The sequence below is a fragment of the Urocampus carinirostris genome, chromosome 4, assembly GCF_059441175.1.
Source record: "Urocampus carinirostris isolate Australia breed hairy pipefish chromosome 4, RoL_Ucar_1.0, whole genome shotgun sequence".
Classification (NCBI taxonomy): domain Eukaryota; kingdom Metazoa; phylum Chordata; class Actinopteri; order Syngnathiformes; family Syngnathidae; genus Urocampus; species Urocampus carinirostris.
Genome location: NC_142352.1, coordinates 45,139,600 through 45,166,173, shown reverse-complemented (window position 1 = coordinate 45,166,173; position 26,574 = coordinate 45,139,600). Strand labels below are relative to the sequence as shown.

The following is a 26,574-nucleotide window of genomic DNA, read 5'->3' as shown; positions in this document are numbered from 1 at the left end:
AGGAAAACAAATCCAGTGCCGATCAAAAGAAAGTTTTTTTTTCTTTAACTTTGATTAAGTCGCTATCTTGCAGCTAGCACATACTTGTGCTATTTTGAGTATGACCTATTTATGATCTGCGAGCTTTTTGTGTCAATAGGCTGCTATAAACTGACATGAATTCTGCAACTCTGCTTCAACAAAGCACACGAGACTTGGCTACGTCACACTTGGTTGGACATGGAAATGATTCCATGGGTCTTGGGTAATAATGGAATTCACTACGGGAAAGCAGAAAAAAATTAGCCAAAAGTGGACTCATCTTGATGATATTGTAGTTGCGAAGCATATTGCATTCAATCCTTCAATTTTGGACCACTGATCTTTTGCTTTATGTTTTACTGATTTTATAATTTTTTTGCGGGTTTTTAGAGTATCGGTGTCTAAATTGGTTAAAACCGAATAGTGCATATGTATTTTTTTGCATTTGAACATTCTTTTTTAGCAGCTAACATTTAATATTTTAGTTTTATTGTTTCGCCTTTTCCGGGATTTTGTGTTGTCAAGACTTTAAATCTTTTCAGTGTGTAAAAAGCTAAATTTTACAATTCGTTTGTAGATGTGTGAATACTTTAATTTGTATTTCACGTGTTTTTTAGGAATCCCCTGTAATACATATGAAATTACTTATTAATTTGGTGCGAAAAGTATTTTTATTATTGATAATATATCACAAAAAAAGACAAATCTGAGGGACTCTTCTTAGTGAGCCGGGCCGAAAGAGCCGCTTCTGGAAAAATCCTGAATTCCCATGTTTAGTCTGATAAACCTGTCCTTTTTGATGCGACTGTAAGGGGCAGTAAAAGTTCACATGACAAATCGATCATGAGGACAGTAACATTTTACACACTTAAAAAAAAAATCTTCATTTATAAGCATGGTCTATCGAGTCAGACTAATGGAAAGAATTTCAAGCATTTTCAAGCACTTCACCCAAAGTTAAAGCATTTTCCTGATCTCAAACACTTTAAAAAAAATCAAGTATTTTCAAGGATTTCAAGCATCCGTACGGACCCTGCCTACCCCTCAACCAATCAAATTGCTTTGGGTGTTTGGCTGGGGCTTTCAGGTGTTTTCACCATTTTCTGTGGGTTTTCACCTTAAAGTGTCTCAACAGTGCAACTACATTTGTTTTCACCTTAAAGTGTCTCAACAGTGCAACTACATTTGTTTTCACCATAAAGTGTCTCAACAGTGCACATACAATTTTTTTAATGCGCTTCCATATACAGAATTCCAGAGACGTAACATTATAAATGAAACCCTGCCCTATATATTGTGAACTTAAAAAGCTTTCTGCTTGCTTTAGCTTCGCATACACTAAAATTGAAAATATGTATATTAGCATAGCCTTATTTAATCTCCAAGCAAGATGCGCTCATGTAAAGAGCCACATCTAGATCGCGGGCCATATGTTCCCAACACCTGTTGTGAAGAATAAAAACAAACAAAAACAAAGTCGATCAGAAATTCTCAATATTTGCTCAGGACTGTTTGAAGCAAAAACCCTGAAAGGCAGGGACCTCAAACTCCCAGGCTAGGGGGACAATTGCGGTCCCCGGGATCATAGTTTGAAGTCTCTGCCTTAATATGAAAGTTAAAGGGATAATGTGTATATTATTTACCCACAAGACGTTGCTGTACATGAATAACATAGTAACAACATGATAATTGTTATTTTAGAAAATTATATCAAACTGGATGCCCTTTGTGCTAATTAGAAATAAAAAGTTGCTCTCTGCATCAAAGAGGTTAGAGACCCCTGCACAACACATAACAGTGACATATAGTGGACAAATATAAAACAATGTCCATTTAAGGACTGAGGAATGTTTTTATCAGCGCTTTTTTGTGGAAAACTTGGCCGAAACTCACTCGGACCAATGCTTCAGCGTCCCCCAACCTAACGGAGTTTGAGACCCTCCTCTAAGGTGACCCAAACTCCACTTCAAATGTTTGCCGAGATCAGACAGGAGTGCGGCGTCGCAGTAGGAGACTTTAAGACAGCCATGTCCAATGTCCAGCCAACGGGCTAATTACAGAGAAGTATTTTTATTGTCCCGCAGCCTCTGTGATAAAAATAATAACATGTGACGGTAATGTTGACTGCAGTATTAAGTACATTTGTACAAAAAAAAAAAAAAAAATCACCATTTTACCAGATGATGGCAGTGGGCACCTTGCCCTTGGCTTTCTGTAAAAATTTAAACCCACCCCATTTCCGACACAAAAAAGGGAAAAATTACTTTGAGGGCTGCTGCTTCCAGAACAAGTGGAAAATGAAACATTTATTTTTACCAAAATCCAAAACAACCGTGTTTGCTTAATTTGCCAAGAGATTGTGGCTGTTTTTAAAGAATACACAGTATAGTTCGGATCTTAAGCCGTGAAATTTTTCCAATGCTTTTAACCCTGCGACTTAAGCTAAGATATAGCTAATTTATGCATTTTTCTTACGGCTATCAGGGGTGCCCAAGGAGTAAAGATAAGAGTGAGACACATGCAATATATGTGTCGGGGAAGAGCCAAGTTTGATGTAACTTTGTGTTTTGTGCATCAATAAAATTAGCATGAACAGAACCTCATCATGTAAAAGAGGAGGGCTAACTATCATATTGAGAATAATTATAAATAGGAGTTGTTTATTTGTAAACGGAAATAACGAACAGATTACAAGAAGTAACTTCCAACAAAGCAGAAATGTTTAAGTCGGATTCCTATTTATCTGTCTGCATTATCGTGTGTTATGAATTAAAATGTTGCAGGGTTGGATTATATGGATTGTGCTTGATGTAATCAAGCCGTTTGCAGACATTTAAAGATGAAGACGGCCAGGAAATGTAATGGTGAATTACGTTGGCTTCATACTTTTCGACTATCTTGCTTCAGACTGATTGTGATGTTTCTGTGATGAGTATTTATTGAAATGGTCATATCTTGAATTCAAAGCGTTTAATCTTTCAAATAAGAGGTGGCATGACGTATTTCAGTGACATGGCACGGACCCGTATGTTTATCAAAACTCCAGCGGCCTACCGGCGGGCTGTCGGGAACATTGAGGGGTTACGGTACTGTATATTATTAAAACTCTTTCTGAGTAAAGTCTTTCTATGTAAATATCACATGTTTTAATGTGGGCACATGCGGCTTATAATCAGGCGTATGCACAAAATGTTTTTTCCTTTAAAAATGTACCGAGTGCAACTTATAATCTTTAGTGTCTATAGTCCGAATTTAACAGTAATATCATGAGGCAGTGGCAGACAAATTATGTCAACAACAAAGCAAACTAGAAAAGAACACTGTGAAAAGGTATAGAAACAGGAAGCCTTTTTAACAGCACCGGAGCACTCTTTCAAGAGACCCTGCGAGTCGAATGAAAATGCTACGAAGGCAAGCTACAAGGTGGCGACGCTGATCGCCAAGCGCTGCAAACCTTTCACAGAGGGTGAATTTATTAAAGACTGTTTGAAGAATGCCAGGCTGAATAGTCAGCCTTCACACATTTTCAGCTTACCAAATCGGGCCCACTTTCTGAAAAGTTAAGACACCCCTATTCAAGATAATCAGTGTTTTCCTATTCAAAGTTTTACTAAGGACACAAGGAAGGCCCTGCAGGTGACATTTATATGTCATCTGAAGGATTTACACCGATGCTTTCCAGCTAACTTTGTGATGGTCCAATCTCTGTTTTTTTTTAACCCCTCAACCCAAATGGACAAGCGTTATGACCGTGGTGAAGTAATGCTGAAGACAGTCCGTGTCCGAGTCGCCCAGCGTGTAGTCGTCTTTGACGATACGGTCGCAGCCGATCTCGCCATTACCAAAGAGGCCGAAGAGAGGCACTCCGGGGAAGACCTTATGGAAGGCGTCGGCTTCCACGTTGCTCTGGTTACCGTAGTACGTCTTGCCTCGGCCCACGCACGCGAACATAAAACCTAAGGTGTTCTTCTCAGGGATCTTGGCAGCTTTCAGCCGGCGGATGGTGGCTTCGGCCCCTTTGGGGGTTCTGACGTCCTGAGTTAAGAGCACTGAGGCGCTCTGCACTTTGGGGCCGCTCAGGGCCAGGCCTGACACACCACATGCACCACACCTGCAACTGCAAAGGGCAGGAATTTGATCAAAAAAGGGGGAAGAAATCAAAAGTTGAAACACAGTGAACATTGCCAAGGCATGAAAATGATTTGGTTAATCTTCGTGGCATGTAGGTACATAATGTGAAAATTTCCATGCTTTTTGCATTTTCAATCAAAGAGAAAACATTAATAAGTAGCCACTTGGGAACTCCAATTTCCCTCAGGTTGTGAGAAGATCTAGATCATGGGTCTCCAATGTGGTGCCCGCGGACACCAGTCTGCCCCCTTTGGACAGATGAGGTGCCACGAAACTGTTTTGAAAATAGCTCACCAGTGCTATGTGACTTTCCAGTTTGATGCTTTTCTTGTGGTTGACTGTGGCTATTTAAAGGTGGTGTACGTAACTTCAAAAATATTCTACTTACCGACACCATCTTCTGGCTGAAATCATCATTACAGCTACTTTTGTTGCAAGTGCAAGTTAAAAAATTCTTAGATGCGCTCTATTAAATTCTTCCTTTTTCATCTTTTCTTGTCCTTTTCTTACTTTCACCATTTATATCCTACAATTAAAGAAAACAGTGATACCCCCGCCTCCTTTTCTTCAGCGTAATGTTCTTAATGGCTGGAACAAAAGTAAGATAAAAGCAGATAGGCAAGGTGAAAAAAATATATAAAGGCTCTTTGAACTCTGTTGGGCATTGTCAACACATTCTTAATAGAAAACACATTTAATATTTAAAGGACACCTCAAACTATGGTCACCATCATTATTTCTTTAACAATTAAACTGGTAATAACATAGTAAAAACATAGTAATGCAGAGTTATTTCGAAAATGCATATCCAAATGGTGCCCTCTACTCTAATTAGTAAGAAAAAGTAGCTCTCAGATTGAAATGAATGCCAGGTACGTTCTACTCAGGATAGTGAACAGGGTTCGTGCACCATTTTTATGGCCAAAATCAAGAACTTTTCAAGCACTTTCAAGGCCAACTTTTCAAACTTTCCTGTACCTTCATGGGAAGAAATCCAGCACTAATCAGAATTTTTCTTTGTTTACTTTGAGGAAAAAATATAGTTGCCATTTTGCTGCTAGCATACTTTGTGCTATTTTGAGCGGTTTCTATCTATGATCTACGATCTTTTTGTGTCAATGGGCTGCTATAAACTGACATGAATTCTGCCTTTCTGCTGCAACAATGCACGGGCAGCTTTAATACGTCACACTTATTCACGAACACGGATAGGTGTTGGATAATAATTGAGTTTAATATGGCAAGCATTTTCTTGCACTTCACCCAAAAATCAAGCAATATTCAAATTCAAGCATTTTCAAGGATTTCAAGCAGACGGACAAACCCTGTGTAAAAATGTCCTTTGCCAGCACATTAGAAAAACATATCCAAACACATGCTTTTTTTTCTTTGTAACCTACCAGTCTGATAAGAGAAACAAATTTTCTACGAGTCCCCCTGCGATCAGAGCTTTGCTTTTGGCCAGAGTCTTCAGGATTTTGCCCAGGAAAGGCTCATATTCCGATTCATACGTCTCATAGGCAAAGAGGAGCACGACTCTCAAGTCTGGGTTGTCGGTAAGTCCTATTGGCACAAGACCATTGGAAAAATTCAATACACTTGAAGAGGTGCAAGACTTTTACAATAGTCAGCTGAACTTTTAGGTAAAAAAAACTTTAAAGAACAGTGTGTGTGTATATATATATATATATATATATATATGTATGTATACATACACACACACACACCGAATTTTCGGGACTTTTAGTGGCAATTATTTTTCATAGTTTGGCCGGGGGTGCAACTTCTACTCAGTAAGACTTATCTGTAAAATTATAGACTCATTGTTACCCGGTTTATGATTTCCACACTAAACCGCAAGGGGGCCGCGTGAGGTGTCGACAAAAGAGAAAATGCTTAAATAATAAACAAAAAATACACTATATACTGGACTGTCTCAGAAAATTAGAATATTGTGATAAAGTTCTTTATTTTCTGTAATGCAATTAAAAAAACAAAAATGTCATACATTCTGGATTCATTACACATCAACTGAACTATTTCAAGCCTTTTATTATTTGAATATTGCTGAATTTGGCTTACAGCTTAAGAAAACGCAAAAATCCTATCTCAAAATATTAGAATATCATGAAAAAGTATACAAGTAGGCTATTCAACTAATCACCTGAATCATCTAATTAACTTGAAACACCTTGCGAGGGTTTCCTGAGCCTTAAAAACACTCAGCTTGGTTCAGTAAACTAAATCACAAGTATGGGGAAGACTGCTGATCTGTCTGCTGTCCAGAGGACCATCATTGATACCCTCCATCAGGAGGGTAAGACACAAAAAGAAATTTCTCAAAGAGCAGGCTGTTCACAGAGTGCAGTTTCAAAGCATATCCACAAAAAGTCTGTTGGAAGGGAAAAATGTGGCCGGAAACGCTGCACAACCAAGAGAGATGACCGCAGCCTTAACAAAATTGTGAAGAAGAGCCGCTTCCAGAATTTGAGGGAGCTTCAAAGACAGTGGGCTGAAGCTGGAGTCCAGGTATCAAAAGCCACAGTTTACAGACGTGTCCGGGAAATGGGCTACAATAGCCGTATTCCCATGGTCAAGCCACTTCTGAACTCAAGACAACGGAAGAAGCGTCTGACTTGGGCTATGGAGAAGAAGCACTGGACAGTTGCAGAGTGGTCCAAAGTCCTCTTTTCAGACGAAAGCAAGTTTTGCATTTCATTTGGAAGTCAAGGCGCCAGAGTCTGGAGAAAGGCTGGAGAGGAGCAAAATCCAAGTTGCTTGAAATCCAGTGTGAAGTTCCCACAGTCAGCAATGGTTTGGGGAGCCATGTCAGCTGCTGGTGTTGGTCCACTGTGTTTCATCAAGTCCAGAGTAAATGCAACTGTGTACCAAGAGATTTTAGAGCACTACATGCTTCCATCTGCTGAAAAGCTCTATGGAGATGAGGATTTCATTTTCCAGCATGATCTGGCACCTGCCCACAGTGCCAAAACCACCAATAACTGGTGCACTGACCATGGCATCACTGTCCTTGATTGGCCTGCTAATTCCCCTGACCTGAACCCCATCGAGAATTTGTGGGGTATAGTTAAGAAGAAGATGAAAGACACCAGACCTACAAATGCAAATGAGCTGAAAGCCGCTATCGAAGCATCCTGGGCATCAATAACACCTCAACAATGCCACAGGCTGATTGCCTCCGTGCCACGCCGGATTGATGCAGTAATCCGTGCAAAAGGATTCCCAACCAAGTACTGAGTGCATCAATGGACATTTTCAAATGTTTGATTTAGTTTTGCTGTTATAAAATTATTTTTTTACTTGGTCTGAGGAAGTATTCTAATATTTTGAGATAGGATTTTTGAGTTTTTTTCAGCTGTAAGCCAAAATCAGCAAATTCAAATAATAAAAGGCTTAAAATAGTTCAGTTGATGTGTAATGAATCCAGAATGTATGACATTTTTGTTTTTTTAATTGCATTACAGAAAATAAAGAACTTTATCACAATATTCTAATATTCTGAGACAGTCCAGTACATGTATTTAGCAAGAAATGTGAAGAAAACATTAATATAAAATAATAAAAAGGATTTATATTCTTATACAAAAAATGACTCAAACAAATAGTCATACACATTTGAAAACACACTCAAGAAATGTAGATGTATAATTAAAAGACAACACAAACCAAAAGCTGACCTTTTTGGCGTTCCTTGATGCAAAATCATCAATAATATTGTCATAAGTAATCTGCTCCGCTGTTTCGTGATTAATGCTGATTACCACAAGGCCAGTCACCTCATAATCCATTTTGCATCACATATTTTATCCATTTCACACAATTCAGAAAAATGCACAGAAGTTGGCCTGTATTTTTAAAGTAATGAATAATGTGCTTTATTTTGGTGATACTTATATATTGTTTTTTCTCCTTAATTATGCATTTTTTGGCCGGTGCGACTTATACTCCAGAGCGACCTTTAGTCTGGAAAATACGGTACTTGTTGTGATGTAGTAACAAAAGTAACATTAAAATGGCAACTTATTATTTTAGTGCCAGTTCCCACTCACCTACTGATTTCAGAACCTTTGGGGAAAAGGCCTTGTGGCATAAGTGAAAAGGCCTGATATGGACGCTCTCCATACTTGGAAACATGATGGCAAAGCCAGCTTCTCCTTTCTGATGCTCTTCGGGAATCCTGGTGCAGGAACCACCTGGGGTCACTGCGGAAATACAACATAAGTTTTAAAAATGAGTTTCTTTAAAAGGCAGTTTGCTGATGTATGATTATAGCACGGTTTCCTAACATTGGCTCAACATTTTGTTGAAGTGCGCTTAAGGCACACGTCAAAAAAGTGAATAAATAAATTTCAACACCAGCGCATTCAACATTGGGTCAGAATTCTTTTTTGCAATGTCAAAAAATAAATAAACAATGTCACAACATGTGCATCAAACACTATGCTTCAATTTAACAATTCAAATTTAGTTAGTTAACTGGTAACACCTGGACGTGAAATTTGTAATAGTGCACGTGTGAAACAAAGGAACAGTCCGGGTAGCCTTTACGACAAGTCCCCAGGAGGCCATAGAGCGGTAAGAGGCTCCCGGAGCCAGGATCCAGGACGCCTAACACCTCATAATTAACTTATTTTGGAGCCAGCAAGGAGGCAAGAGGTCCAGCTTACAAGAGGCCAAAAGAGTTCTCTGAAACCAGTGAGCCAGGTTTCAGGCAAACAAGCAGCAGAGGACCAAGTCTTAGCCCGCAAGCAACCAAAAAAAGTCACAGCTTACCAACCAGAGAACCTTGCTTAACTAGTGTCCAAGCCTGATCGAGACAGCGGCCAAACCAGTGGGACTCAGTCGGCGATCTCAAAGAAAGCCTTCAGCCACCAGCAGCCAACCACGGCTAAAACACACTACATCCGGTGATCCTCTTCCCAACCGGGTCTCCAGCCTTGGGGATTGCTCACCATTGATGACAAAAAATGTTGTTACAATATATCCCATGTTGTAACAATGACAATAAAGGCATATTTTATTCTATTCTAAAAAGATAAAATTAAAAGAAGTCTATTAAAAAAGGCATCTACAGTTTTCTTTTTTTTATTATCTAAATTGTCACGCAATTTGTTATTGTACAAAATCATGCATGGACTTGCCCCCTCATATCTTTCAGATTTAACTTCCCCCTATGTCCCTGCTCGGATCTTTTGCTTGGAAAATGCTGGTCTACTAGTGATTCCAATAGCGAAGAAGAAATTCACAGGTTCGAGAGCGTTCTCCATTCGGCCCCCGATGCAGCGGAATGCTCTTCCTGCTGAGATTCGATCCTCAACCTCAGTTGAACAATTAAAACTAGCCTTAAAAATACACTTATATTTTATAGCTTATAATGACCTATATTTCATGTTGATGATGTCTGTGTATTGTTTGATGATGCCCTTCCATGGCAGCCTGGTCATCCTGGAAGGGGGGGATTACATCACATGACATGACTTGACTATTAACAAGTTATTAAGGTTAGTCATTTTATAAATCTGTCAAAAATTTTAAAATGGTTGCTTACAAAAAAATCGTTTTGAGGCATAATGTGAATTTCCCTTCAAGGATGAATAAAGTATTTATCTATCTATCTATCTACCTATCTAATAGTATTCTTTTTCATCTTAAAAAGTACATCTGAGACATTTTTTTCACTTGACAGTAACTATTTTTCTTTCTTTAATTTGATTTCCCGTCTATATGTATTATTTTTTTGTCCTTTTAAGATCAATGAAAATTAACAATTTCAGTAAAAAAAAAAGTTTCCTAAATTTGTTTTAAGGGATATGATGTTTTTCTTTTTTACATTCCCCTTTATCACAGGTTGAATTCTTTTTAACTTACAGAATTCTGAACTGTTACTTTTTGTCTCCACTTCCTGGTTCGGTCCAGTATATAAGGAGCATACTCCCCACTACAGTTTACAGTCAAGGTGTCACACTAACAAAACCAGTTTTGGCTGTAAGTCGCCAAATATATGAAAACTCATTAACCAATTTAGGTTCGCGGTTGAGACACCTAATGAGAAAACACAGAGAAAAACTGTAGACAGCCAGAAACGCCAGCCAAGCACACACACATATATGTATATATATATATATACACACATATATACATCCATCCATTATCTGCACCGCTTATCCTCAGTAGGGTCGCGGGGGTGCTGGAACCCATCTCAGCTGTCTTTGGGCTGTGGGCAGGGGACACCCTGAACTGGTTGCCAGCCAGTCGCAAGGCACACAGGGACAGACAATCCGCTCGCTCATTCCCACCTAGGGACAATTTGGACCGGCCAATTAACCTGGCATGCATGTTTTTGGAATGTGGGAGGGAACCGGAGTGCTCGGAGGGAACCCACGCTGAGATTCGATCTTCAACGAAAATAAACAATTTCAGTAAAGACAGGGAGAACATGTAAACTCCACACAGAAGGTTCGATCTCATGACCTCAGAACTGTGTCGTACACGCGCTAAGCACTGCGCCGCCGTGCTGCCTATATAAATATATATATATATATATATATATATATATATATATATATATATATTATGGGGTTTTTTTTCTTGTAAAATGATGCGTACTTTGAAATTTCAAATCTATTTCCAGAATTCATTTCAGGAGATCTAATTTTGTTTTGTTTTTGACACCCCTTTGTATCTTTGTATTATTTTAACTTTAACTCTTAATTATTTGACTACATTTTAGTATTTTTGAGAAAAAGATAACACTTACAATAAAAAAAATGTATTCACAACTGGAACAGATGTTTACGTTGCTATTCAAAAATGCAGCACACAAATGTGGTGCACGCTATATTATGAAAAAGATTTCCCAAGCAGCTCCACACTGTGGATCAATTATCAAAAGCCTGCATGATAAACTTGTACTTGGGGCTATAAGGAAACTTATTACATGTCATGGTGGCCTTCATGCATTGCTATACATAATGCGATCACAGATTTCCGCCAATTGAATTAGAACCGTGGCGACCCCGCGCTGACCCTACCCCCAGCAGCAATATCACCAATAATTGAGTGCTATGGCAAACAGCCGGGGCCGCCATTAGGCCTGATCGACGACGGCGGGCTGACGAGCCATCCGTGCAAAGGAGAGCCCGCTTGATAGAGAGTAACTTCTCGAAAGACCGCAGGGTTTTGATTAAGTGGAGGAATGGCAAAGCGCGGGACAAATGCAACGAAGCCATTTACAGGGTTCCCTTAGGATTTTTCCATCCAAATTCAAGACTTTTTAAGACCTTTTCAAGACCACATAAAATGAAATTCAAGACAAATCTCGCACCTATTCTGGCAAACAGATGAGGGAGGGGGGACTGTGGTGTGACGGACCCCGGTGCCCAACGCCGAAGATTTTTTGTGGAGTCCTATCTGGTACGTAAAAATGCAGGAAATCAAACGGAAATGAAAAATAGAGGAAGAAAGCGGGCGACAGGAACTAAGGCCAGTGCCGATTAATTTTAAATCCAAAGTATGAACACATTTTGGTTTTTATACAGTTCCCGGGAAGACGGAGCTGGACATTACAAAAATCATGTGGTTTTGATAAATACTTTGAATTTAAAGGATTTTAATTTTAATTTGATGGCCACGACATGTGCTGTTTTCTTCTTTTAGAGGCTTTACTTGACTTTCCCATCTGATACTGTTAACTATAAATGGGATCATAAAAGGACCACATGTGTGTTATGCTGACATTTCAGTTCATTACATTTTGTGGCAGTAAACCTGTTGCACAGCGTACACCCTTTCTGTATCAATATTGACTCGGCTTTGCTTGTTTGACTATCAGCTCTGCTAGTTACAATATATCGCATATTTGCAAAAGTTCTATTTTACCTCTGAGCCATATGTACTAGTGAAGCGAGTCATAGGTTCCCAAGCACTGATGTAACTATTGAAGCCAGACATTTTTTCCAAAAGAGTGAGGCATCTCCAAATGATTATAATCTGCTGAGAGTCGCTCGTGGGCAATAGAATCTGTTGGAAGTAAGTTCGGACCCAAGAAATCCAGCCTGATCTGACCCAGCCTGCGTGTATTCAACCTTAACCCGGCAAATTAACTTGGTTTGAGGGACCGAGCCCCAAAAACTTCATTTTGCGTATTTTATTTGTGAGGACAAAGGAGATTAAGAAGGAGCAAGAAAGTGTGACTTTGGCTGATTAGCACGTTGGCACTGTTAAACAAAGAAAAGGAACCACAGAAAACATGACGAGTGTGTGGCATGTAAACACAGCCCCTGGGTAATGTTAAAACGGTGTGACTAGGGCTGACGCTTATATTACATATTCATCTAATCGCAAAGATATTTCCCATTTGCGATTACCATCTCTTTTTCTCCCCACCTCCATTTGGGACCACCCTTGACTGAAATGTCAAAGGAATGACGTCAACACGCAGCTACGCACACACGGAAGTAAACAACACTGGCTGTGTGTAGTCATCATAGCTGGACATTTTTTAGTTTCAAAACAACGCACCACTTCAGTATGTTGGAGACATTTCGGGTTTGCACCGAGCAACAGCGATTAGCACCAAGGAAGCAGTCAGCAAACTTTGTCTCAAGAAGGTGCCAGTAAAAGACACAAACACAACTAAATTCAAGCAGCATTTAGAGTCCAGGCACACAGTTTATTACGCCGAGATAGTTGGAAAAGAAAGAATGGCAAACAATCCAGGGGTTGCAGCTTGTCAATTGGATATACGTGAAGTTAACACACGAGTTACGACATACAAAGAAGAGGCTCTAAAATGGGCATGCTAACAGATAATACTCAGTATTTTGCTGCAAAAATGCTAATGTCATGTTAACACAGCTAAAGCTGTGCAATTGTTGTTTTTTTACAGTTTGTAAGTAAGTTACAGATCTGCTTTTGCTGCGAAATAATAAAAAAAACAGAGAGAGAATCCAGCTTAGCCAGAGTTAATGATTGACATTTGAGGCTCGACCCGAATTGTGGGTCGTGTTCGGGCCGGGCCTATGAACTTACTTCTAATATCCGTTACGCAAAATGTCCGCCCATTATTATCATGTGGAACAAATTTTCCCTAGTAACAAAAAATCTATTAAGTGGCTTTAATTTGAGTTTAGGTCCCATCATTAACTGTTTAAGGGGGAACCAAAAAATGACTGCCAAGTCCAGTCTTCTATCAAAAATCACTATACCTACAGTCTGACCTTTTTATAATATCAAAGTTATATAAAGATAACAGAATAGAACAAATAAAACGAGTTGACTACCAGGTGTCAAGTGACCACAAGATGTATAGAAATTTCTGCCTGGAAAGAAATGAGCATTGCCTGCTGTATGCTGAACTTTGTTCGTTAGGAGACAATCGTCATCTCGAAAACATAAAAATTTAACTTACATACAATTCCTGGTGCAGTTATGCCCAAGACTTCACAATTCTTCGGGAACACCTCAATGAATTCCTCAACTGGATTGCGACGACTCCTCTTAGCTTTAGAAAAAGTTATAAAAACATCAGAGTGATTAAGCATGCAAAAAAATACTGTTATAGGATTGTATACAAACCTTTTTTCTGTATGTAGCTAGGACCTGGAAACACAAAGGACTCGCAGTCCATCATCATGAGGACTGTTTTGGGCAGGAGGAACACTTTCTGTGAATACAAGTCAAGTGCTAGTGTTCAATAAACTCATCAGTGCGTGTGTATATTATTGCTTTATCATTGCTTAATATCAAAGGTTTGTACACCTTTGATGTCCAAATTCAAGCACTTTTCAAGTACTTTCAAGGCCAATTTTTCCAGTACCCTTATAGGAAGAAATCCAGCACTGATCAAAAAAGCGCTTTTTTGTTGGCTTTGATAACTAAATAAAGTCTCCATCTTGCTCCTAGCACAATCTTTGTGCTAGCTTGTGCTGTTCCCTTCTATGATCTTTTTGTGTCAATAGGCTGCTATAAACTGACATGAATTCTGTCATTCGGCTTCAACAATGCATGCGCAGCTTCAATACGGCACACTTGTTCACAAACACGAAAAGGGCTCTAAGGTAATACTAGAGTTCAAAACAGAAGACGAAAGAAATAACCTACTGCATGTACAAAAAACACAAAACGGAGCCAAATTTTGACTCGTTTTAATAAAAGTAATTGCCCCGAAGCAGAGTACATTCGATCTTTCAATCTTAGAGACTGATGTTGTTTTTCTTTTTCTTTTACTTTTATTAATTTATATTTTTTTGCGTGTTTTTCAGAAAATCTGTGTCTAAATTGGTCAAAACACAATTGTGAATAGTTACTTTTTTGCATTTTACGATTTAGAGAGTTAATATTTTAATTTATATTTTATTGTTTTGCATTTTCAAGGATTTTGTGTAGTTGTTCGACTTATTATCTGTTCAGTGTGTAAAAAACTCCAATTGTTTTGGATTTTACATTTTTTTTGTAGATCTGTGAGTTATTTCATTAATATTTCATGTGTTTTGCAGGGACCACCTGCAAAACATATGAAATTATTAATTACTAAATAGTTTGTTGCATCATTTTTTACAATTACTGATAATATCCCCCCCACCCTGACCTTGAGACACAACATTAAAATTTAAGGATTTCAAGCACCCGTACAAACCCTAAATATCACTGTATTCAATTCCAACCGCTTGTAAGTAAGGATTATAGTTTGGGACTTTGTATCATCTTTCCTAGACAATCGTAATGTGCTGCTTCCACATATTGTATTATGACAATGCAGCAAAAATAAGTTTACCTCCACTTCCTCAGCTACAATGTTGTGAAGGGCATGATTATTTGTGGTGGAGGGCCCACAGACTGACACCCATGCGAGTTGCTGCTGAGTTCTCAGTACTCGTCGGGCACAGTTGCTCCATAACCTGCAAACGCTTTGCAAATCACAAAAACAAAAATGTTAGCATTATTTTGAAGGAGAGCTTTTTAGTTCACAAAAATCACGGCTGTCCCAGGCAGTGTACAGTGGAATCTGCACTTAAGTCGCCGCCATGTTCGTCCGGTATGCAGCCGCCACGCTGCGCTCTAGGGAACTGGCCCTCACCCGCACCAGACATAACAATGTCATCTCGTGGTCAAATATTATACATTGGAGCTATAAACGTATTTATGACATGTTTACCCTGGAATGCTGTGTCTAATCACATTGATACCAATGACAACAAACACTACCAGGGGTCGGGAACCTCTGGCTTACGATCGAACCCAAGACATTGTTGATATGGAAAAGGTTGACAAAATTTCAACTGCAGTCAAGGAGTCACGCCAAGAAACCCTGTTTTCGCTGTAAATCACTAAATAAACCTTAAATTGGAAGCTCATTAAATAATACATGTTTACTGTCGAGACACAATATAATGAAAAGCCACAGAACAAACTTTTTACACAAAAGCTCTAGTAAGGCACCTAAAAATCTGATTGGGTGAGTGGTAGGAATGGGCGGAGCTATTCACAGGGCGCACGCACTTTTCCTCTTCGCCCACCGCAGACAGCACGAAAGGTAATTACCTTTTTATGCTCGTTTAAACTATTTTGTGACATTTTAACGAAATACCTTGCGATTTGTTTTGAAAACATTATTTCGGACAGAAAGGACAGTCAAATTAGCTTCAACACTATTAAGTAACTGTGGGATGCAGAGCTAAAGTAGTATTTTTTATTGATATGGGACACGGGCTTTGGCATTATTATTATTATTCATAGATTGTATAAAAAAAATCAATCATCAGAGTGAAATAAAATTGGATGATATAAAAGCTTTTCTCTGGATAGCGGGTTTGTATAATTTTTATATGGTGCGGCTCCCTCTCAATGTTTGCTTGAATGGTTCTTTGGGTCAAAAGGTTCCCAACCCCTGCACAATACTAGTCTAGTCGCTTCGTTCACGTTTCTTGCACAAGAGTTTGAATTAAGTTTTACGTCACAAATGAGCCATTGCTCTCCATGACAACACCTTCTTTTAAGTCTTTGTAATCGTTTGATTGTTACAGAACATCGGCCACGTACGTAAACACTAAGGACCGACTGAATTATCACACCAACCAAAGCAAAATAGGACTAGCTCTATCAGACAATCTGCATTGTTTACGCTTTCGTGGTAAGTTCAGGTGGGTCGTATAAAGAGGGATTCCAGCGGAGAACGAATTAGCACCAAATACCCAACCTTAGAGTACTTACCATGTTAAAAATTAACAAAACCAAACGTGCCATTTCTAATCATATTTTGCTTTATGGTTGATGGCCTACAAAAAAACGTTTTGCTACCTTGCGATTTGTAGCAGGGACTTGGTGGGCACGAAAGTAAGGATTCTTTCCACAACCTCCACGACGTTGCTCAACACGTACGTTGCTTTATTGTCCGGTGAAGAACATTCAAAAACAAGATTATCGTCCATTTTTTCCAGAGTTAAATTGTGGATATACTCTGCTAAACTCGGCACTACTGCGTAATTCGACGGCTGACCCGGAAAGGTTTCGGTGGGGGTGGGTGGTCCATAAGAGAGAACACCGCCTCTATTGGCCAGGAGGAGTTGCAACCTAGCACGTGACTTTACATTGATAGGCGACGTCGTTAAAAAAAGAAAACATTTTAACGCAATCGAAAGATTAATTCAAGATGAAAATCAGCCAGTCTACGGGTTGGTAACCCAAATTGCACAAAAAAAATATTGGATAGAAAAACAAAGCACGGTTGGAGTAACAAAAAAAAATAAACTTATAGGCGGGCTATGGGATTCAAAAATTTGAAGCTGCAGTCATGATTTAAAGCCAGGTGACGGAGGCAGAGTAACACGATTTGCATGCGAGTATATGCTGTTTTCTAGACGTAACCGAATAATCTCTTCTTTTTCATTTTATGAGAAGTTTGTTCTAGCCCAAGCAGGCCTGATAAAAGCAGATAGGTGCTATGGAAATAAAGCCAAGTGTTTTTTTTAAACTCATTTGGGTATTGTTAACGCTTAAAGAAGATAGTAACTTTAAACTTTTGAATACATCTCAAACGATGCACCCCACCATTATATAACACACACGCACACAAGAAAGTTTGTATCATGTTTGGTCACCTACAGAAAAGAACATTTTCCAATGTAAAACATTTTTAAAAACTTGCTAAAGGGCCACTAGGGAGCACATGTGGCTTTAAAGCCGCTTGTTACTGACCTGAGTTAGGCAGTAGATGTAACAAGTCTACAGTGGTATAAATGTAATTTACGTATGTTCCAGAGGGGCCAAGTGTCTAATTTACTTCATTTTTCCATATAACATTCAGTTTAGTTGTTCAGCAGAAATGTAAAGACTCAGACTAATAAAACATCTCGAGTTACTGTATTGGAAGAAACATCCAAATCGTCCAAAAATAGAAATACATTTTTTGTGAAAGACTAGACACTATTACTGGTACACTAAACAAGCAACCAATCACCCGACCTAACAGAATTGGTGCTTAGATAACAATCTTGCGTTTATGATTAGGAGTGAGAAAACATGAGTTAAATAACTTTGCACAAGGATTAAGTTATTATTTAAAGCTGGGGTGTGGCATTTGAAAACTTAAGGCTGCAATCATGACAGCAGGGTCACACAATTTGCTTGCAGTATCTGTAATTTCTTAGATGAATAAACTCTTCCTTCTTCATCCTTTAGGGGGTTTGTTCTGCCTCGAAGAGGCCTAATATAAATAAGATCAAAGCAGATAGGCGCAATGGAAAATAAAGCATAAAGGCTCTTTGAACTCAGTCGGGCATCGTTAACACATACTCAATTGATTTAATTTATATAACTTTCAACTTTTAAAAAGGACACCAACAACGCACCCCACAGTTTAAAAGAAAATCACATGAAGCGACACACTCGTTTTAACAATTTATTCAGTTGGTACAACAGAAAAAGCTAAACAATGTAACAAAAAGGTGAGTATAATGTGCAAATATTTTTACTGTGAACATTCAGGAACCGGTGCCAACACTTATGTCCGGGAGGGAAGGGACGGAATGCTACGATTTTATCATTAGAGAAAATTAACTGTAAATACAAAAGTACACAAAAAGATTATATGATGTGGTTGTAGCAGATTACCATGTGATGTGTATTTCCCTGAAAAAGTGCTCATTTTCTCAACAAATCAAAACATACAGTGAAGGCTGTGCAGTTACAGAATTTATTAACAGTAGCTCGCTTCTTGGTTTTTTTCCCCAATGAGGTCTGAGGAAACAAACGTGTGTCATGTTCACGGCAGCCTTGTTGTGCCGAAGCCAGTCGCGGTGTTGCGGGTCAAATGTTACAGATCTCCGCTAGAGTCTGATCCAGCAACTGCTTTACACTCAGTTCCTCTTCTTTAGCACGAACGAGTTTATCTGTTAATATAGCATGGCAGCGTTAAAAGCCATTAAAACAACATTGCAAACACAAACAAGAAGCTCTAGTCATCTAGAATGCAGAGAATGTGGCCAGGAACCAAGTGTCGACTACAGGAATTAGTGTTCAATATGTTGGGCTAATTTTAAAGTTACTCCTATATTCTCGAATTTCAATAACCGGCAGGGCTGTGATCATAAATACATGAATGGACTTAATACATTGAAAACATGCAGATTATAAAAATGTATTTATCATTAAAATTTCCCTTTAAAAGCATCCCCTTCTTAAGATTACAATTGACTCGAAATTATCCTTTAATCTAAACTGTGGTTAAAAAAATACTCCAGACAGCAGTTGGGACTGTTTTGGTCATTAATATTTGCAGCACATCAATTCTGAAATTCTCTCCAAGATAATGAAAACTGACTACTGTGGGGATTTAATTAGCTTTTATAATTTTAATTTATACAGTCATTTTTAAATGATTGAATTAATGAACCAGCTTTTTTTTCACAGCAAAAATAAAATTCTTGATGTGATCATTTAGGGCGGAGATTTCAAACTCGCAGCCTAGGGGCCATTTGCAGCCCCCAGGATAAGAGTTTGAGGCCCCTGTCCTAATATGAAAGTTTAAGGGACTGTGTGCATTATTCTCCCACTAGATCGCTCTATTCTGTCGTACCACTGAAAATGAGTACTCAAAGCACAACAGAAGACAGATAACGCACTCAAAGTACTTTTAAGAAGAGAAATAAGAAAATACAGAAGAAAAAGAAAAGGAAAATTTGACAAATAAATTAAGAGAAAAAAATGAATAGAGACAAGAAGTCAAACTTAAACGGTAAATGGTCTGCATTTAAATAGCGCTTTTCAAGTCAATGAAGACCTCCCAAAGCACTTTACAATGTGCTTCAAACTTACCCATTCACAAACTTAAGAAAAAAGTAAAAGACAAAAAAAAAGGGAATAATAAGAGAAAATTGCCTTTTTTTTCATTTGTCTCTTCTCTTCAATTCCCTTCTTTCCCTTTTTCCATTTTCCCTTTTCTGCTTTCTTTATCCGTAGTTTTTTCCGTTTTGCTTTTTTTCTCATTGTTTTCTTATTTCTTCCCCATTTTTAATTCCTTTTTGTGTATCTTTGACAAAGGCTAGGTAAAAATAGGGAGAAAGGGTAATTACTGCTCACTTTCAGTCTCTGTAATTTGTTGTGTTCTTAGGACTAATTTTTGGTTGCATTAAACATTACAACGACGTCTAGCGGTCTGATATAAAACCCTGTCTGTTTAAGAACAGCTGAAGGCTTTTATTAGCATTATTTTTGTGGAAAACCCCATTTGGCCCAAACTCACCCAGATACTAGCTTTAGTGGCCCAAACTTAATTGAGTTTGAGACCCCTGATGTAGGGCTTAATATATTTAGAATTTCATTGAAATGCAAATAGTGCTAACATTTAGACTATGGTCTGCAAATAGAACAAACCTTTTTGAACATTTTGATTTTCAACACATCAGTCAGCTATGAAAGCAGAAAAAGAAAATCGTATTCCACCCCTATTACAGTGGTTCTTAACCCTTTTAGAAATAACAAACCCCACCAGTTTTATATGCACATTCAACAAGCCTCAATTAAGTGCAAAAAGAATAATAATAAAATAAATTATATTTTTTACTTTTACACACAATGAAATTTGCATAACAGAACTAACATAGTGCATGAACTCACAAATTACAGAACTGAAGTTCAGCGTGACCTCTGCTGTTGCCTTTGCTCTATCCTCTTAAAGATCAGTTTAGATTTTCATGGCTTCACCTTAACAAGTGCTACTCTCGTGTAATTTTCACAGCAAAAACGGTTACATTTTTTGCTATGTCAAGCATCCTGAAAATGAAGTGTTAGCAAAGATACATGGTTTGAAAAACTCCAGGCTTTCTTGGCATCACGTTTTCCATTTGTTGACACCAAAACGTTTAGACTAGTGGTCGGACGATTATCAGGCAGGCCGATTTTCGGAACAGAAATTTGGGAATTTGAGATATCGGCATCTGATTTTTTCTGTTCCTACTCCTCTCTCCTACTACCCACCCCTCGCCTTCTGATTGGATAAGCGACCAAGGTCGGACCATCTGAAACAGGAGAGAGCGGCAGCTCAGCTTACTTGTCCAGACATGCCTGTGTCTGTGATAGAAAATTGTGTTCGTGGTTAAGAGATAGCGTAAAAAGTGTAGTTAACTTGTTTTAGAGAGGTACGTTCAGGCAGAGAATGATAAATCAGAGCATTAGTTTGTCAATCAAGCGTGGCTGAGAGCATAAAAACACGCAAAAATTAAAGTGGGAGTAATGAGATCTCATCATAACATTAGTTCGTCGATCTGGCTCTAAAAAATGTTTTCCGAGATTTTCAGCATTGACTTCTGCTGCCTTGAAATCAAACATTAACGACCGTTTCATCTTCAGAGAAGTATCAGTGGAAAGCAGGGCATTTAATTGCTTATACACGAGTGTGTTTCTTGACTTCTACGGCAGAGGCTCCACCAAACCCCTGAGACTGACTCACTGAACCTCTTGGGTTTGATCGAACCCAGGTTAGAAATCACTGCCTTAGTACATCAGGACCATTATTTAGAGCAGTGATTTTCAACCACTGTGCCGTGACACACTAGTGTGCTGTGAGAGATCGTCAGGTGTGCCGTAAGAAATTATCCAATGTCACTTTTTAAAATTTTATAAAACATTTCTGAATCATTTTCTGCAAATATGTCATTGTCAAGTGTGTGCTGTAAAAACTGGTTTTGTTCCAGTTTTAACCAGCAGGGGTCAGTAGAGTGCCTGTTTTAGCAACTAGTTTTCCAGTGAACGTTTAGATTGACTATAAACAATAATCCCTATTTTACTTGTCCTTGCGTTCCTTAATGTGTGCTAAAAATTTGCACTAACGTATACTGTTCATCTATTTGACAATATCTCTAGAGCTACCCAGACATGCTTTAAAATTTTTTTTTTCAAATGAATTCCTCCTTATAAAATTTGTTGTGTAAAAATGACTTATCTGTAGCTCACATTTTCAGTTGCAGGAAGTTCTTGGCCCATAATAAATATCTATAATCGATACATAATCCTTGCACTCACTGCATAGTGCCCTCTTTAGGTGTAGCATGCACCTGTCCTCTTAGGCGTGACCCATAGGGAGCACCAACGCTTCATAGGACAATGGCGTACAAAATAATGTCAGCTGCAGTTAATCAGAAGGGTAAAATAAATGCAAAGGCAAAGCGAAGCCACCAGAGAGCAGGGTTTGCATCAGCAGACTTGTGTTGAAAAACATAACAATTTCAAGCATTTACAAGAACTTAGCCCAAAAATTCAAGCACCTTTCAATCCTTGAAAACACAAAGTTTAGCATTCAAAGGCGTCTGGCTGTATCTTCAAGGCATAACACAGGAAGTAGTGTCCCTACAAGCCTGGTGGTTAAGGGATCCGTGAACTGTGTATGATGTTCTTAAATAATTAAATATTTCCTTTGGATATTTTTGTTTTATAAATTTAAATGAATGCCAAGTTCATATTACATCAACTGAATAGCCATGTAACAAATGTGCACGTTATTTGGACGACAATTCTTTCAAAAAGGGTCGTTTTATTTCATTTTGGCACTCTTAGGCTTCAACAGGATAGACCCTCCAAAAACATTTGTAATATTGCATTTTACAATAAAGGCTACACTTTTGTACAAACTGGGGGCATCATAAATTAGATTGTAATTAAACATACTATTCGGTGTCATTTTATAACATTTTTGGTTAGTCGTGTGCCGCAAAATTTTTCCAATGTAAAAAAACATGCCCTAACTCAAAAAAGGTTGGAAAACACTGATTTAGAGAACCAAAACCATATTTCTATTATAATGAGTGGATTGTTTGATGGGCAATTTTAAAGCATGTCAGGGTAGCTCTAGAGATATTGTCAAATAGATGAATGGTATACGTTAGTGCAAGTTTTCAGCACACATTAAGTAACGCAAGGACAAGTAAAATAGGGATTATTGTTTATAGCAGGGGTTGGGAACCTTTTTGACTCAAAGAGCCATAAAAGCAAAATATGTTAATTTTATTTTGGGAAAGAGCCACACCATATAATGTGAGACAAATTTACTAAATTGCTAAACCCGCACCCCAGACAAAAGCTTAGTCTTCAGCACATTTATTTTTGATGATTTGATAAAAAAATATGAAAAGAAAATAATGCCAGAGCCCGTGTCCCAAAATCAACAAACATACCACTTTAAACTTGCCTCTTTCTTGCAATTACTCAAGATTGGTTAAACTCATTTTTACCCTTTTTTCCAACATATTGGTTTCAAAACCAGATGCAAGCATTTATTTAGTAAAAAGGTCACAACATTCTGGGAACAGGGAGCCTGATGTGCTTACTTTTGGCACAGATGGAGTAGGGCGAGAGATGGGAGGGAGTGCTTGCACTTTTTGCATAGCTCCACCCATCCCTCCCACTCACCCAATCAAATAACTAAGTTCTCTTCCGGTGTTTTCGCGTATTTACAATTTGTTCCGTGGATTCATCAAAAAGTATCCGAACACTGGAAACAGATTATATAGTGAGCTTTTATATAAAGGATTCTTTAGCGTTGTACAGCCAAAACAAGTTTTATTTTGTGTGGCACCTTGGCTGTAAATCGTAGTGAAAACGTGCCCTATATATTCTGAAAAGTAGTATATTTAAAATCAGCTTTGGTTTGGCTTTGTGTGTGTCAGAACAGGATTAATGGCTCAAGTTTTGAACGAAATGGAGAAAATTTGCATGCAATTAAATTTGTCTCTGAGCCATAGGTACTCATAGGAAGAGCCATAGGTTCCCGACCCCTGGTTTATAGTCAATCTAAACGTTCACTGGAAAACTAGTTGCTAAAACAGGCACTCTACTGACCCCTGCTGGTTAAAACTGGAACAAAACCACTGTCGCATATGAGAACCTAATGTTCAATTTTGACCTTTTTATTGTTTGGAACATTCTTGCATAAACCCATATCTACATGTAAGACCCTTACTACAGTACACATTCAGACAACCAAAGAAATGTCATCTTTTATTCTGCCGTGGTTTTAGATCAGGGGATGGCGTCATAATAATCTGTGGTTTGCAATAATCTGTGGTATGAGCAGCCCTTTGAAACTCTGATTAAGGGCTATACAAATAAACATGACTTGACCCTAACTAAATCATTTGCCACAGCCCTGACAGTAACAGAAAATACCAGCCGCGTTAATTTTCCACTTAATCAGACCTCAACGTTCCACCATGCATAACACTAGTCCAGAACTTGTTTTAGTTTTGTATTATAGCAGTTCCTGTCATATAAGAGCACCGTCGATTTGGATTTGCGCACCATAAAACTGCATCAAAGTATGAGGACATTTCTGAAGAAGGTAAATGCAATGGAGACGGCCTCACGCCTCATTTAAGGCTACCCGTAGCTCGTTGGTGAGAAGACGGTTTTTCTCAAGCTGCTTGTAAAGGTGGTCTTGACAGTCGGAAGGCAGGTGAGCCAGAGAGAGAAGAGACAGAGGGCAGGTTAGTAGTGGAAGACAACAAGACAGTAGAGGTTAGTGGCATTATCCTTGTGAAGCTAACGTTACTGTTTAAAGCAGTCTTTGTGTTAAGTTTGGTCGGACTGACAGAAAGGCTCAATCCCATTAATTCCCCTTACCCTCAACTTTATTCCTTACTATGGCAAAGCACCCAATGAGGGTAAGAAATTGTGAAATATCTGCAAAGCTAAGAATAATTAGAAAGAGCGGAAAAATGCCCCATTTCAGTCGGCTCGGGAGCCACCTAGCTTCTTCTAAGCCTCGTCCCCTCCGCATTACTGGAACAGCTAGAAGCAATCCCAGTAGGGAATTAACATTTATGAGTTTGTTGTGTTACGGCATGTAAATTCCAACAGAGGGCGCTGCAGGAGAACAAAGGCAGAGAAGCCCAGGAGAGGTGGTTGCTGTAAAGACAAGGATGAATAAATAAAAGTAAAGCGCAACACTCGTCTGATAGCATACTTGTTACTTCGAGGGTTACACACTTATTGATTGTAGAAACCAGTTCCAGGGTTACCGTTTTAAAGCGAGTGTGTTCAAAAGAAATGTTAAAAAAAAGGACTTGGCAATTGTGACATGTGTTGGTGATGAACATGACAAGCAGAAAATTATGTTCCTAACTCCATCGGAGTTCCTATGCCCTCATTAAAGAAGTGGAAGCAGGAGGATAAAGAAACAAGACGAAGTGGTGAGATGAAAGAAGAAGTACTGGGATTGAGCCTAAGAGAACCACGATCAGAAATGGTATCTTGATTGGCTACAATAGACCCATGACGTCAACAATGATTGGCTGGACTTCTGTGATTATATAAATATCACTTCTCAAATGCCTGACTACTTTTCAACTGTGAATGCTAACATTTACTTTCAGGCTACAACACTGAACAAAAACAAGATTTATATATCGAAATAGATTTTTTTTAATTTAAAAAAAGGGTCAATTAAAGAGGCAACTGAAACACAACTTCATTTGGTATCATAATCCGAACCTTATCTTCACCTGAAAAATGTATGCTGCCTAACCTGAAAATTATTGAAGTTCAAAAGTGCCATAATGTGAATTTCCCTTCGGGGATGAACAAAGTATCTATCTATCTATCTATCTATCTATCTAATGGAATAAAAACAGTATTCTGAAATAAAAATCATATTGCTATTTGTTTTTATCCGTTCCCAAAATAAATAAATAAATAAAAAACAATTAAAAAAAAACAAAACCACTTATTAATAATTTTGGTTTTTATTTCAAAACGTCATTTTCCACATAAGTCTTTTTTTAAATTTCAGAGCACTGTTAATGGACGATCAAAAGGGGTAGGTTGGACTGTGGCTTATCCAGGGTTCAAACAACTTTTACATGGCCAAATTAAAGAACTTTTTGGAGGACTTTAAAAGCCAATTTCTCAATTTTTCCAGTACCATTAAAAGAAAAAAAATCCAGTGCGAATTATGTATTTTGCAGTACCACAAATATACAGTGCTGTAAAAAAGTTTTTGCCTCCTGCCTGATTTTCAGTGTTTTTTGCATATTTATCACTCACAAAAAGTTTCTGATCATCAAACCAATTATATTATCACACAGAAACAACCCAAGGAAATTCCACTCCAGAACCTTCTTTTTATTAGCCATTTGGAGGTGGACTTGCTGGTTGTTTTCAGATCATCTTGCTATATGACCCAAGAGCAAACTCAAGCGCTCTCGCATCATACAGAAGAACAACGATCTGAAACACACCATTAAGTCCATCTCTGAATGGCTTAAACAAAACCAAGGTTCTGGAGTGGCCAAATTAATTTGTGGCCTGACCTTAAACAGGCAGTTGATGCTAGAAAACCCTTCAAGATGGAAAAGTTAAAACAATTTTGCAAAGAAGTGTGGGCCAAAATTCCTCCACAGCATTGTGAAAGAAGTACGGACACTCCCCTACTCACGAACATTGGAGTTAGAAAAACGGTAAATATGAACATTTTTTCGGGATGTCGAAAAATATCCAGACATGTGATTTTTAATCTTGTGTGCGTTTCTGAAAACATAATTTTTAGAACCTTGAGTAAATAGCGAATCTTTTTTTTCAAATGAATTCCTCCTTATAAAATTTGTTGTGTAAAAATGACTTATCTGTAACTCACATTTTCAGTTGCAGGAAGTTCTTGGCCCATAATAAATATCTATAATCGATACATAATCCTTGCACTCACTGCATAGTGCCCTCTTTAGGTGTAGCATGCACCTGTCCTCTTAGGCGTGACCCATAGGGAGCACCAACGCTTCATAGGACAATGGCGTACAAAATAATGTCAGCTGCAGTTAATCAGAAGGGTAAAATAAATGCAAAGGCAAAGCGAAGCCACCAGAGAGCAGGGTTTGCATCAGCAGACTTGTGTTGAAAAACATAACAATTTCAAGCATT

At 38.3% G+C, this 26,574-nt stretch overlaps 1 protein-coding gene across 1 annotated transcript; it reads right to left on the bottom strand.

Moving 5' to 3' along the window:
• Positions 1-3,306: 3,306 nt before the first annotated feature.
• On the bottom strand, positions 3,307-16,652 carry fbxo22 (F-box protein 22). Its single transcript, XM_088333290.1, has 7 exons — positions 16,471-16,652; positions 14,948-15,080; positions 13,750-13,837; positions 13,583-13,675; positions 8,223-8,375; positions 5,553-5,715; positions 3,307-4,138 (listed from the first exon to the last, which is right to left on the bottom strand). The coding sequence occupies exons 1-7, from the start codon at positions 16,599-16,601 to the stop codon at positions 3,745-3,747; spliced, it is 1,155 nt and encodes a 384-aa protein (XP_088189416.1). The 5' UTR covers positions 16,602-16,652; the 3' UTR covers positions 3,307-3,744.
• Positions 16,653-26,574: the final 9,922 nt, after the last annotated feature.

Coding starts and splice junctions, on each gene's coding strand:
- fbxo22 (XM_088333290.1), bottom strand. CDS start 16,601: ATGGACGATAATCTTGTTTTTGAATGTTCTTCACCGGACAATAAAGCA. Junction 13,676..13,749: donor TAGCTACATACAGAAAAAAG/GTTTGTATACAA, acceptor CTTTTTCTAAAG/CTAAGAGGAGTCGTCGCAAT. Junction 5,716..8,222: donor AAAGGTTCTGAAATCAGTAG/GTGAGTGGGAAC, acceptor TTGTGCCAATAG/GACTTACCGACAACCCAGAC.